Source organism: Hydra vulgaris, chromosome 02 (genome assembly GCF_038396675.1).
Source record: "Hydra vulgaris chromosome 02, alternate assembly HydraT2T_AEP".
NCBI lineage: Eukaryota > Metazoa > Cnidaria > Hydrozoa > Anthoathecata > Hydridae > Hydra > Hydra vulgaris.
In genome coordinates this window covers 68,210,001-68,224,742 of record NC_088921.1, presented here as the reverse complement: position 1 = coordinate 68,224,742, position 14,742 = coordinate 68,210,001, and the positions used below count along the sequence as shown (strand labels likewise).

General features: G+C 27.9%; 1 protein-coding gene across 1 annotated transcript in view; it reads right to left on the bottom strand.

The window, feature by feature from the left end:
• LOC100197813 (putative RNA polymerase II subunit B1 CTD phosphatase RPAP2) overlaps positions 1–14,742 on the bottom strand; it is a 71,457-nt gene that overhangs the window by 43,225 nt on the left and 13,490 nt on the right. The window contains exon 3 of the mRNA XM_065791779.1: positions 1,860–1,977. Coding sequence (XP_065647851.1) covers positions 1,860–1,977 — 118 coding nt within the window. The remainder of the gene's footprint in view (positions 1–1,859; positions 1,978–14,742) is intronic.

Sequence of the window (14,742 nt, the reverse complement as noted above, 5' to 3'; positions counted from 1 at the left end):
AGCACAATGTGAAGAAAACCATGGAGAAGAGTGAGGCTTGACCTGAAATTGTCAAGAGGGAACAAAAGATTCCATGCCAGCCTGAATCCACGAAGTTATGTAAGAAGCACATTTGTCAGCAGCAAGACGAAAGATTTCTACCCAAGGGCCATCATGAAGAATATCATGGAAAGAGTTCCAGTCAGCTTTAAGGTAGTTGTAAGAGGTACGATGATAGGAGGATTCTGATGAAGAAAAATAGTTTTAGAGAGATCAATCCATGATCAGAAGCACCCAAGGGTAAATGTGGAGAAACTGGGCACTGACTAGGATCAGAAACAAGACATAAGTCGAGTAGAGAAGGTAAATGATTAAGGCTGTCTGGAAAGCGAGTTGAAAAGTTGACTATTTGAGTTAGAGATTAAGAAATGCAAGAGTTAAGGGCCTTAACACTAGCAGAGTCACTGACACTAGAACCAAGCCATTCAGTGTGATGAGCATTAAAGTCACCAACAACAACTATATTAGCTGATGGATAAAGAGAGAGGGCTTGGTCAATTTGATCAGAAAGAACATCAAAAAAGTGCAGTCTTGAGATGAAGGAGAGCGATATACAACAAATAGAAAGGCAATAGATTGAGGTGGTGCTAAGCGAAAGCACTTGAAAGAATAGTCTGTGGATTCAAACCTAGTTTCCTGACAAATGGGTGAACTCTTATGAATGTAAATGCCAAGGCCAAGCATGTTACTGTTGGAGTCTTTACGAATTAAAGGAAGATAACCATCAACACTAAGATCACAAGATGAGACACCTCAACTCAAACTAGTCTTACAAAAAGCAAGTTGATCTGGTGAACTTTGCAAGAAATAAAACTCAACAGAAGAAATGTTTCTTTGAAGACCACGAATATTAGTGAATGATAGGTTTAGAGAACTTGGTGATGATGATGGTTTTTTGTGTTTGATAGTTTTTGGTACTTTAGTCATTTTAATTTTTGAAAGAACTTGACTCAAAGAAATAGATAGTGCTCAGTACACTATTTAATAGTCCAAGCAATTGCCTCATTACTAGTAATAAACATTTAGCCGTAACAAAGGAATCCAATTGTGGCCTCAACAATGTACACCAAAAGTATGAACAGGGACACCATCCATGCGCAACATGGCACTGTTGGTACTCTGATATTTTTTAACTGTTGATGGAATTAGTCGCTCTGAGAGCTACCACAGAGTTTGGGAAACCTGACTACCAGCCAGCCTCAAAACCATAAAACTGTGTTTTAGAGCTGTACCTCATTAGGAGATAATAGAATGAGTTGCTTAGTCATAAAAACAGAGACTCAAGCAAAACCTATGCATTGAGTCAAGAGGATCCAGCATTTAACATCCTAAACTGGAAACAATGTATTAAAAATACATCTGCGCCAGCCTAATAGATAATAGCTGTCCATAACTTTTGAAAACTACGAGTAAACAGATTATTTAAAAGTTTTAATCGTTTTTATTTTTTAATGGATTTTATATTGGACTATATTGGATTATTGTTATATTGGATTATATTGGATAATTTGGATTGGATATATTTATATTGGATTATATTGAATTATTATTGGATTATATTGGATTATATTGGATAATATGGATTTTATATGGTTGTAGAGCCTTACCTGCCCTCATATAGGATCTATTTAATTTCATAATCAGGACTGTTGTCTTAGTTCTATTAAATTGATAGAAATGGTTAGCAAATTACAAATTCGGAAACTATGACATGGACATAAGAAAGCAAGCTAATAAATATGTGGAACTGGTAAAGAAAAAAACAATTACAAGAAAAAATTCATTAAAAGTTGATTGTTTAAACAAAATGACTATCTTACAATATGTCTGAATTCTTCTTTTGTAATACATTCAACAACAGCTAAACGTTCAACACAACGGTAAGCTGCTTCTTCTGCTCGAACATGTGATTGAATTTTCGCTCTGATTTTTTCTTTTCTAAAATTCAAAGTCAACTAATATGTATATATATATATATATATATATATATATATATATATATATATATATATATATATATATATATATATATATATATATATATATATATATATATATATATATATATATGTATATATAATTATTTTTTATAAAATATAATACTGTCGTGGACAATAGTTATTTTACAGCAGCAATATCAATACTAGGTAAATAAATGGATAATCTGTTAAATAGTTAGTGATCATCACTGTATGCTTAAATTAATAATTTAAAAATCTTTTCATATTTCTAGATTCTATTATGTTTTAGTAAAAGCAAAAAGCTTATTATTTCAGCAATTTCAGACTTAAACATCTGAATGCGTTTGATAATTAAGTTTTCCCCAAGTTCAACTAATTCTTTAAGGAGTGAAAACAAAATAAAATTTTCTGATAATTGGGTATAATCATATAATTTTTCTTATTTATATGGGCATAATCATATAATAGAGTTTAATTGAGTTGCATGATGCATTTGTAATACTATATCTTTTTTTTATTTCTATTAATTGTTTCATTAGGTTACTATGTATGGCAGGATATAAAATGGGCAGGAATGTTGTGCATCTCATTGTAAGCCAAAATTATTATTTCACTCATTATTCTGTTCTTCATTTATCATTCAAACAGAAAACACTTGGCAATAGCAATTTTTGATTGTGTGGGTTCTATTTTTAGTGCAACTAAAAAATACATACTACTGTTTTTCTAAAGACGGCCATGATGCCTTTAACCTATCTGATTTAAGTGTTTGAAATTGATGACATATGCCAGTACCATAATATAATGTTATTCTACAAAAACATTTGAATAGAAGTATCTTTAGTAATGGATCTGTAAATGTATCTAAACACAATTTCTTGCTGTATAAGTTGCTTTTAGAAATTTATTTCGTCCTTGCTTACAATGGTTACTAATTTTATGGTCATCTCAAATGATTACTCCAAGATATTTATTTGAAGTTACTGGACAATCACAGTGAAACAAAACAAAATATTTTCTTTTTTGATTCACTTTGTTTTTACATCAAATTTTACAAATTGTATTATTTTGGAATTCCATTGAATTTGGTAATTTTCTACCATAATCCTCACAAATTTTAAGTAATAGATTTAATTTTTTAACATTTGAAGTAATAACAAGAACATCATCAGCATACATTAAACTACCAATCATTAAATTATTAATACATAGACCAAGTCCTTCAGTATATATTGAGGAAAGAAGAGGTGAGAGTGGTCCAACTTCTTTAATGCCAACTCTTGTTACTACCACAACTTACAAATGCATACGAATTAAGATAGTATTCGTACTACACAAGCCACAATTTGGTGTTAATGGTAAAATAATTTTGATAAAACAACTTACACAGTTGTGGACAGGAAAGGCATGCAATCGCACACTATTCCTGACTATGCATTTAATTTGTTTTTGCAACAACTTGACCACAACTTTTTAGATTTCTAAAAATGTTTTAAATCAAGAGCTGAAATAAAGTAAATAAAGTGAGAAATTGCTTTTAAAGATTAAGCTACGAAAAACACTTTTTTTTTAATTATCGAAAGATATTATATAGTTATAAAAGTGTATTTTTTACAACAAATGTAAATGTTTTTCAAACAACTTGTACAATTAATTTTATAAACAACAACGAAAATGATTCTTTCAATAAACTTTTAGTTGAATGCATAAATTTAATAGTCAAAAACATTTTTTTTTAGTGCCAAGTTATTTTTTATAATGCTAAACTTTCTAATAAAATGTTTTTACACTATGCTACACGCTTTAAATATATTTTTATTACGCTATTAAATAAATTATCAGATATTGTTAAATAAAATTTTTATTGATTTCAAAAAATCTTTTTTTTTTAAAGATTGATGTCAATGTTTTAAAACTATTTGTTATATTAATTTTATAAACAACGACGACAATGATGTAAATCAATAAGCTTTATTTTTAAATTTATTAAACTAATATAGTCGAAAACATAACTAAGTTTTTTTTGTTGTTTATTAAACTTTCTAACTAAATGTTTTTAAACTACCTTACTTGTACAAAAATACTTTATTAGAAAGTTTACAAAATATTAACAACAAAAAATTTTTAAATGTTTTTAAATAAAGTAACAAACTTTAATGACTGTTTTAAATAAAAAACATTAAATATAAATTTATAAAGAATATTTTTAATAATTATAATTAATTTTAAAAATTTGTTTATTTTATGATTGTTTAAATATAATTTTATAAATGATTTTACTTTAAGATTAATTTTATATTTAAATAGTTCACCTAATATTTAAAAAAAATTATGAGTTTGGCCTAAATTATAAAAATATTAGAAAAGATAAAAAATTTAAATTCAACTGTAACGTAATTATAAACATGATTTTCTACTTTGATTTTTCAGTTTCATATTAGTTAACTTAATAGTTTTTTATTAAAAAATTTTTTTAATTTCTCCTCCGTTAAGATATCTTTCCTTTTTTTATTGTTTAAGCTCGTTTAAGTTTAGGCTTATAATTTTCATTTTTTTGTCAGCCAAAGCCACAGCTTTCAAAAAAAATAATCATATGCATGGTCAGCTATTGATTGTGATCGCACACCTTTCCTGCCCACAACTGCTTATATGAAATAAATATTATTCTGTATATTTATTGTGTAACATTTAATTATTCTTTTGTGTTTGTTTTTTTTGTTTTTGTTTTTTACAGGTAGCTGAAAATAAATTTGTATGGTTTCTAAATTATATTTATTTTATAAAGTCAGAAATGCAGCAATTACAATTGTAAAGAAATTCGAGAATAAGTTGTTTGGAAGTTAAAAGAAACTTCTGCAATGTGACAAAATAAAACAAGGTAGTATTATTCTTACAGTATGACAAGAGAAAAAACAAAAGAAGCAATAAAAATTAAAAAAAAATTTTTATAATTATAATATGAAACCAATAATGTATAAGCAAACCATTTAAAAACCGCTAGAGATTTTTTTTTATAATTATTATTTTCTATTAAGAAAAACTAATTAAATAGTCTGTTATCTTGACCTTATCTAACAGGTAAACTAGTTAATACATACATAATAATAGCATCGATATAGATAACATAGATATAGAACATAGATATTTAATACATATATAATAATAGCATGTTTCAGACACTCTTAACTTAATTTTTTGTAGATTCTTTAAATGTGTTTTATTTAGCAAACTTAGTGTCGACAATTTTGTAAATCTTAAATTAAATTTTTAATACTTTAATACATTATGGCACATTAACACGTATCAATGTGTCCCATTAATTTGATTTGGACTACTAAATAATTTACTAAATAATCTTTTTTAAAAAACACCAAAATGAATAAGTGTAAAAATAATAAGTAAATAAACTTTAAAATGAAGTTGCTTTATTTTAAAAAATGCTGCAACAGGTTTCCCTGTATAACCTACAGGCTATGGCAGCTTTATCTACTTTATACTCTAATTTTATTTATATCAATATATAAAAATTTACATAGACATATAGTATGAAGTACAAGTTTTTACTTAATTATTTTTCCTTTTTTTTTTTAGTTATAATCTTGATACTTACAAATACTGCGGATTATTTGAAATTTCCGCATTGAGCAGAGCCTTGAATATGTTAACAGATGAAGCGCATACAACTTGTAACGGCAATGCATTCCAATGATTCACTATTCCATTTGTAAAAAACTGGTGCCTTTGCTTGCTATTTTGAACAAATTCAATAGTCATTTTTAGATGATGTCCTCTAGTTTTTATTTTATTTGACACCCCAACATGAAGGACATGGGATTTACTCCATGAGACAATGTCTATATTGTTAATATTTTTATATGCTGTATCAGATCTCCCCTAATGCAACAGGTTTCTAAGGAAGTTAATCTCAGTATACTCAGACTATCTTTGTATGACATGATGGTACGAAGATATTAAACGGGTAGCTCTTTTTTGTACTTTCTTGATTTAATCAATATCTTTTCTTGACGATGGATGGCTGGCTGCTACCGTGAATTCCAGATGAGGTCGTACAAAGGCGTATAGAATTTTAATTAGCTGCGGAGTCATGTGACTGACAGTACGACACAACATGCCTAATACACAATTGGCTTTATTGATTGTATAAGTTGAATTGTGATACCATTTCAAATCTGGCGTAACCATGATGTCCAAATTACGTTCGACTAATGTTGATGCTAGTTCAACACTATTATTGTTATTAGCTGGCATTGAGTAGACATTAAAATTTTTTGTTTTACCTAAGTGCATGATTTTACATTTATCTAGATTAAGTTTCATTTCCCAGGTTTTCCACCATTCAGCTATGTTGTAGATATCAGTTTGAAGATTTTGTGAAGCTAATGGGTAGTTTAAACAGGCCAGCAGTTTTGTGTCATCAGCATACATTTTACACGGATGGTTAACAATATCGGATATATCATTCATGAAAATGATAAAGTATTGGACCTAAGACGGATCCTTGAGGGACGCCACTAAATACCTCTAGCCACAAGAACACATAACTGCTCATCATGATTCGTTGAAATCGCTGATGTAAAAAAATTTTTATTCAATTCAGGAGATTTCCAGTAAAACTACATGCCTCGAGTTTGTATATCAGTCTCTTGTGGGGACCTTATCGAAAGCTTTGCTGAAATCTATAAATGCTACGTTCATAGATACCATGTCAGATAATGCTTTTAACATCACGTTAATCAACTTTAACAAATTAGTCACACATGCTTTTTTATTGATGAAACCATGTTGATTTTTTGAAATAAGGCTATGCTTGACTAAATGATTGAACATAGTGTCACGTAATATTTTCTCCATAACTATACATGCAACTGATGTTAAGGATATAGGCCGGCAATTGCTTGGGTCGAGTCTACTTCCTTTTTTTGAACAGTGATATTACATTAGCTTTTTTCCATATTTCAGGACAACACCCACTATCTAGCAACTTCTGAAAAATTGTGCTTACAGGTATTGAGAAGCTGTCAGAACAGTTCTTCACCGCATATGCGCTTACACCATCCACACAAACAGTTTTGTCAACTGATAAATCACTTAGCTAGTTTTTAACCAGATTTTGTATCATTTGTAAGTAATTGCAGATGGCTTTAGTTTGTTTTATAAAACATGGCAGTTCATCGTCTTCATTTTATAAGTATTTTTAATTTATTTATTAGCTCAATATCTCTTAATATCAATTAACTCTTTTATAAAAATAAAACTAAAACATAAAAAAAACAGATTTCCTAATTTCATTGCCTAAATATTGATTATTAACAGGGCTCAAATTAGGGGTATCGTGATCGCAAATCTTGATTGCTTTCCTCACCTTTGCAATAAGTTTTTTATTGAAAAAAAATTTTTGTGATTTGTTTTTTTTTACTTATGATTAGCTTTTTTTTTTTGGCTTTCCTTGAAAACTCAGAACAAATGTTTTTGTGTTAGTTTTTTAATTTTTAAATTTTATTGTGTAAGGTTTTTAATTTTTTGTAAATTTTAATCCATAAAGTAAATTTAACTTTTAAATAAAAGTAATAGATATTTTTGTTTTCTTTTTTTTGCTCTCTTGTGCGGAGACTTTTTTATTATTATTAGAGACTGATTTTAATTACTTAAATCACTGTGTTGAAACTAATAACTGCTTATAACTGCTAATAACTATTTTAAAGTTAAAGTTTAATGTGATGTAATCAATAAACTTCACACTAAATTTACCTAAATAGTTAATCATATCAACCATTAAGTTAAGTTTTAAATTTAACTGATAAATATACTTAACATGCCCAAACATTCCTTAACTAATTTTAGTCATGTTTCTATCGTTACTTACACATAAAAAGCTCCCAACCAGAAATATTTTAACACGAAATTTTGGATAAAATATGAAAAACGCAATACCATTTTTTGAATATTTTATAATATTCAAAAAATGGTATTGCGATATCAAGGTTATAAATTAATATAAAGCGATATCAAGGTTTAAATTTTCTAAAAGTTTTATTTTGGAACTTTATTTAAAACGAAATCTATTTGAACCTGGAAAAAATAGGTAGACCAAATTGATAAGAAAGAGACAAAGAATAGATAGGCTAAATTGATAAGAAAAAGATGAAGAAACAAGAAAAAGAAGTAAGGAGAAAATTAATATCAGGTTCGATGTTAGGGATCATCATCAGGTTCAAAGTTAGTGGCGCTGCAACATCTGTCATAGCAAATGCCACCTTGATAGACTATCAAATTATGACTCAGAATGACAGATCACAAATTATCACTGAAAAAATAAATTTGACACCATAAAGCTTGTTTCAACCATAATTAGTGAAAAGCACAGTTCATAAGTTTTTCATTTGAAAGCCATTGGAGTAGATAGTAAAAAAGACAAAAATATATTAGCACATAAATTAGGATATGATCATTATGCTGAACCTATTGTTAATAGAGCAGTAAAGGATGAACATCACTTAATTTTTACTGCAGAAAGTGGACTTTTTTCTGATAAATATTTAACTCATATTGAAATAAAAAATGGAGCAGGAATTACTATGGCAACCAAGACACTAAAAATACTCGAAAAGTACAACAGCATAGTAGTTTGGAAGCCATTACTCTTGATAATAGTTCTGCCAATAGTTTACCAATGATTTACCAATAGTTGAATTTGTTCCAATTCATTCAGAGGTTGACTCCTACGCAAACTCTGATATTTTATCTGATCTTAGTACAGATCAACATAAACATTATGAATACTGTATTGGAATATCTGAAGGTTTTATATCCCCAAAATATTCTATGAAAAAACCAAAAAACTTATACTCTTGTTAAAATAATTTGTCGTATTAAACAAAATTACTTTTCTTTGCTTTATTTTATAGCAAAACAATTGAAGGAAAAATTTTAACGAAAACGCCAACTTAAAAACCCATTGAATGAAAAAATTAATTATCAATAAGCAATAAGTCTAAATAGAATCTAATAAGTCTAAATTAGAATCTAATAAGTTTACTTATTAGATTCCACTATCTATGCATGTTCTTGCAAAAATATGAAGTTAAATGTTTTACGACGATATGTTTTCATTGTCATTTCTATTTTATATTGTTTTTTATAACAGTATTGTAATATTTGTTTAAATATTGTAACATTTGCGTTTTTACTTTTTCAAGTATCATGTTACAATAATCAAACGAATTTAATTGAAAAACTTTTAGTAATATTATTTAATATTATTTTATGATATTACTTGTAAAGTAATATCGCAATTTTAATATTATTTAAACAATTTTTAAATGCAATAAATACGCTTCTTGCACATTACACTATAGCAACTCAAGCAGTAAATTATAACAGTAGCTCAAGTTATAAACATTTTTGCTCTATTCCACCCTAAGTAAATCTCAGTATATTGATGATTAATGTTGTCACTGGTTAAGTGGACAAAAAAAATTTTTTCAACCAAGTTAAAAAGTTAACATTTTGAGATAGTTGATCAAAAATTACAAATCATTTACAATTATGCAGATAATATATCAAAATTAGAAAAATTAGAGATTCTATCCCAAAAAGATTTCCTAAAATTGAACAAAATATAACTGACCCTATATACATTGAAATATATACATTAAGTATATAAGATATATACTTCTGAGTTTCATTCTCACTATGTCCTTGTTAGTACTGCACACCACTTATTTTTTAATGCAGTCTTGTTTGTTGAGATTCATGTTCAAAGTTCACGTTTCAAAGTTGAGAAAGAGAAAAAAAAAGAGTAAAAAATTAAAACATTTATGATTGTTCACCTTATCTTGTATTTATTTATAATTACTTATAAAATCAAAAATATTTAAATTGATTGATACCCATTTTGAAAACTGTCTAATAATTACTTTAGCAATTTTAGAGAAAAAGTATGAGTAATAAAATTATATTTAAAGGTACAATATAATCCATTTTTTTAATGTTTAATGAAATCCCTTTATTATGTTTGCTTTTTAGAATGATATCAAATATCTCAATATATGTATCAATACTTGTTTTTTTATAAATTATAGTGTTTGAAGCAATTGGATTTTTAGGAATATTCCCTAAGCCATTATGAAGATACTATATGTCAAAGTTGCTTTGTTGTCGCTTCAGATAATCGTTAAAATGCTGAGTCAGCATTATTTCACCAGACGATATCTCTGGAAACCATGTGTATTTTTAACTAAAATTTTTGCAGCTATTATTTTTTTAATAAAGACTGCAAGTGAGGTAAAAATGAACAAATTCTGAGACGTAAGATGTCGAAAATGTTTTTTTCATATGGACTTACCCTCAAATTACTTGTATAGTCTTGATTGGGTCTACAACAATATACATCATTTATACTTTCTTCAGTAATTACTGCAGAATTATTTAGACATAAAGTATGTTATAGTTTTTACAAGCAATTTACTAATGGTAACAGCTGATTGTATATGCATAGGACTGGAGGATATTTGACACATTACTTACTTTACTGATTATTTAAGGCGTTATATTTGATGAGAAAGCATTTTCCTCAATTAACACTGGGTTTGCCTTGAAAACAGCTCTTCTTCGACAAAATTATTAAAATGTTTATTATTAAATAGCAGCTTGCTTTATTTAGGATCACAGCCTGATGGAAGCAAATCATTCTTCTTTTCTTGTCTTTCTTGCACAACTACAGCGGTGGCCAAAAATTAAAGACCACTCTTTTTTTTTTCAAAATTTATTTTTAACCTTAGTATAATTTTATTTTGGAAAAAGTATCAAAAAAAGAAAAACATTTTTAGAAAGAATTTTTATTGTACTTTATATTTATTATAAAAGAATTTATAATTTTTTTTACAAAATAATGTTAAAAAATTAAAAAACTGACTAGTAAAAATATAAATGGGAAAAAAAATTGGACAAAATTTTAAGACCAGTTTCAAAAATATTTCAATAAGCAATAAAAAAATAATTTAGAAACGTGTTGTTCCTCCATTTGTTTTCAAGCACTCTTGTACTCGTTCTGACATTGAATTCATTAAAGTTTTGGTTACTTCATCAGGCACATTTTTCAAATGATGAGAGATCAAACCGTAAAGTTGTTCTTTACCAAGCTTGTGATCAAGCCACGACCATAAATTCTCTATTGGATTCAAGTCTGGACTATTGGCAGGCCATGGAAGCACTTGAATTTTATTAGAATTGAACCAATCGCTAACAACATGCGCTTTATGACACGGCGCATTATCTTGCTGGAAAATAAATCCATCTTGCAACTGCCATAAATCAATGCTAGGAATAAGCGAGTTTTCCAAAATTTCGATGTACCTTTCTTTGTTGAGTCTACGATCGAATAAATGAAAAACGTCAACTCCACAGGCACTCATATAGGCCCAAATGCCTATTGAACCACTGCCTTGTTTTGTTCGTTTCAAAATGCATGATTCATCGAACCGTTCGCTTGGAAGTCTACGCAATATTACACAACCTTTTCTGTTGTCTACCTCAACGTTCATTTCATCACTAAACACCACACGGCTCCACTGATCTGTTGACCAATTTTTATGTAGTTTGCACCACTCTTTCCTGGCAAATTTTTGTTTTTTATTTAAGTGTGGTTTTTTTGCAGCAGCACGCCATAAATAATTTTAAATTGTGGAGGACCCTTTGCACAGTTCTAGGGCTTTCTTTCAGACTATTTGACAGTGTCCACTTCGTAGACAAGTCTGTAGATGATGTTTGTCTGTTTTTATTAATCTTACTAATGAGCAAACATCACGGTCATTTGAAATTTTATTGCATCCAGTCCCATGATGATCATTAATTAACCTGGTTTTTTTGTATCGTTGAATTATGTTAATAATGCAAGAGTGAGACCTTCCGAGCTTTTCTGCTATTTGACTGATGCTATAGCCTTCTTCTTTTAATACAAGAGCCGTGTATCTGTCTTTTTCTTCGATCTTTGCACGCATTTTTGCAATATTTTTATATCCTTATTGCAATTCAAAAAATAAATATTTATTTGATATCGAAACTCAGGTTTCGACATTTTATTTTATAGATAATATGTATAGTATGTATGGAAGATAATATCTTCCAAACACTGATATACATATATATATATCAGTGTTTTTATTGTTTCCCACTCTTTTGAACTTATTTTAGGTTTTGGCTAGTGCAACGGTACCATTGCTTTAATTTTTTTATCTTTAAATTTTATTTTTCATCATAAAGTCTGATTACTAAAACTTAAAGTCACTGCAGCATATATTATTTTATTTTAAAATTACTTCGCAATGATATATTATATAAACTAGATGTCTAACTTGCAGGATTTTATTAGACAAAAAAATGAAGCCACTTTTTTTTTTTTATAACAATAGTCCGCCATTTGTAAAAAGGGCAAAAGCTGAAGCCAAAGTGTGGAATAAAAGTCAAAAATGCAAATCAAAAGTTCCCAATAAATTAAAGATAATTCAAAAACAAATTTTAATAATTATAAAATACTTATAAAAGTTTTTTTATGTGCCTATGTTTTTTAAAAAGTATTTTAATTCATAAAAATGCTTCAAAAGCATCTGTCGTTTTAATTTTCTATTCAAAACTTTAATCTCTTTTTAATCGAAAATAAATTAAGGAATCATAAATTATTATTTTACAAGTATTATAATTTCCGCTTAACACTTTTATATAAATAGTATTTAAATTTAAATATATTTACTTCATTTAAGAAAAGAAAAGTTAAAAATATTTGTTTACAAATTTAATCCGCCATTTGTAAAAAGGACAAAAAGCGGCTGCACTTTTCGAATTGAAGTTATATAATATATCGTTGTTATTTCGTTATACTAGATGCATATTTAGCCTTGCAGCATCGCTCTATTTTATTATCGTGGAGTTCAGGGTTCGAAACCTCATGTCGGAAAATCTATATACTATTACATTTAGTTTTTTTATGTTTTTTAACTATTATTGTTGTTTATTGAAAGTTACATTGCTATTTATTATTTAAATACATCAACTGATATAGGGGTTAGGTGCAGTGGAACGCACATATATCAATTAAGAATTTTAGAACACAACAATACATGTGTGCAAGTTTGTAAAGAACTTTTTTGTGGCACACTGAGCATCAGTCAACAACCTATATATTACTTTCATGAAAAAATTCAAAATTCAACAGCTTCTGTACCAAGATCACCACTCAAAGGCCAAAATGTCAAAAAACATACATCAAACAAAAAACTAGAAATGGTTAGAAATCACATTAAATCATTTCCTGTTGTCAAATCGCATTACTGACATGCCAAAAGCATTAAGTAATATTTAGATGGTAGTTTAACTTTAACAAAAATGTATGATCTGTACAAGGTTACAGATGAAAATTCTGTAACAGAAAACATTTACAGAAAAGTCTTCAATGAGGAGTTTAATTTATCATTTTTTAAACCTAAGAAAAATAGATGTGATGAATGCGAAGAGTATAAAATCCTTGAACAACCATCAGAGGAAAGAAAGTATCAGCAAGAATTGCACATCCAAAGAAAAATAGAAGGATTTAAGGAAAAAACGAAGGACCGACAGATAATTAACAGTAAAATAGTTGTAGTTTTTGATCTTGAAAATGTTTGTAATATCTTAAAAGCTAATGTATCAAGCTTTTATTATTTTAGTAAACTTAATGTTTACAATTTAACTGGTCATTGTAATATTAACAAAAGGGTATACAACAACATATGGTCCGAATACTTAAGCGGGAGATCTGGCAATGATATTGCTAGTGCAGTTATGAAAATATTTTAAAATATAATAAAAGACATTACTTATATAATTAAAATTATTCTGTGGTCGGACAGTTGCATTCCACAAAATAAAAATTCAATAGTGAGTTTAGCATTACTTAATTTTTCAAAGTCAGAAGGCAGCAGCAAGATTGAAATTACAGAGCAAAAATTTTCAGAGCAAGGACATGGTAACTTACTAGAGATTGATGCAGCACACAATGTTATAGAACGTTACACTAAAAATTTAGAAATATACAGTCCAATCGGCCTGATAAGAGTATTAAAAAACATGCCTACAAAATTAAGTAATTTCCTGTAAAATCCTGCAGTAAAAGTAAAATCCTGCAGATGGTTACCACAGATTTTATGGACTATCAAATAGCAACAACCTCTCTATTTTCTAAAATTTCTTACACAAAAATTAAACAAATTGTGTACAATAAAAATACAATTTTAAAAGTCAATTTTAGAATATCTTTCAATGAAGACTTTAAATGTGTTAGAATTGGATATAAACGAAGTACAAGGAAACAAAAATCTACTGAATTACTGCGATTGCCAAAAGTTATGGCCCTCAAAACTGAGCAATTTTCACTATCAGAAAATAAAAAGAGAGATTTAGCCAAAATGCTGAAGTATATTCCCATGAAATTGACAAACAATATTATGAATTGATTTTCAAACCAAAAAAACCCATAAAATAAAACCAAAAAACAAAGAAGACTGATTATAAGACTCTATGAAACCATGGTATTATAATTATAATACTACATAATATTATAATTACAATATAGTTCTTCAAACAGGTAATAACCTATATGTTTGTTTAAAAGAATTATTTTTGAGTTTATTTTTTCTATGGTATTTCATTTTGTAAAATTGTTAAAGAAAACAAGATTATATATTATTAG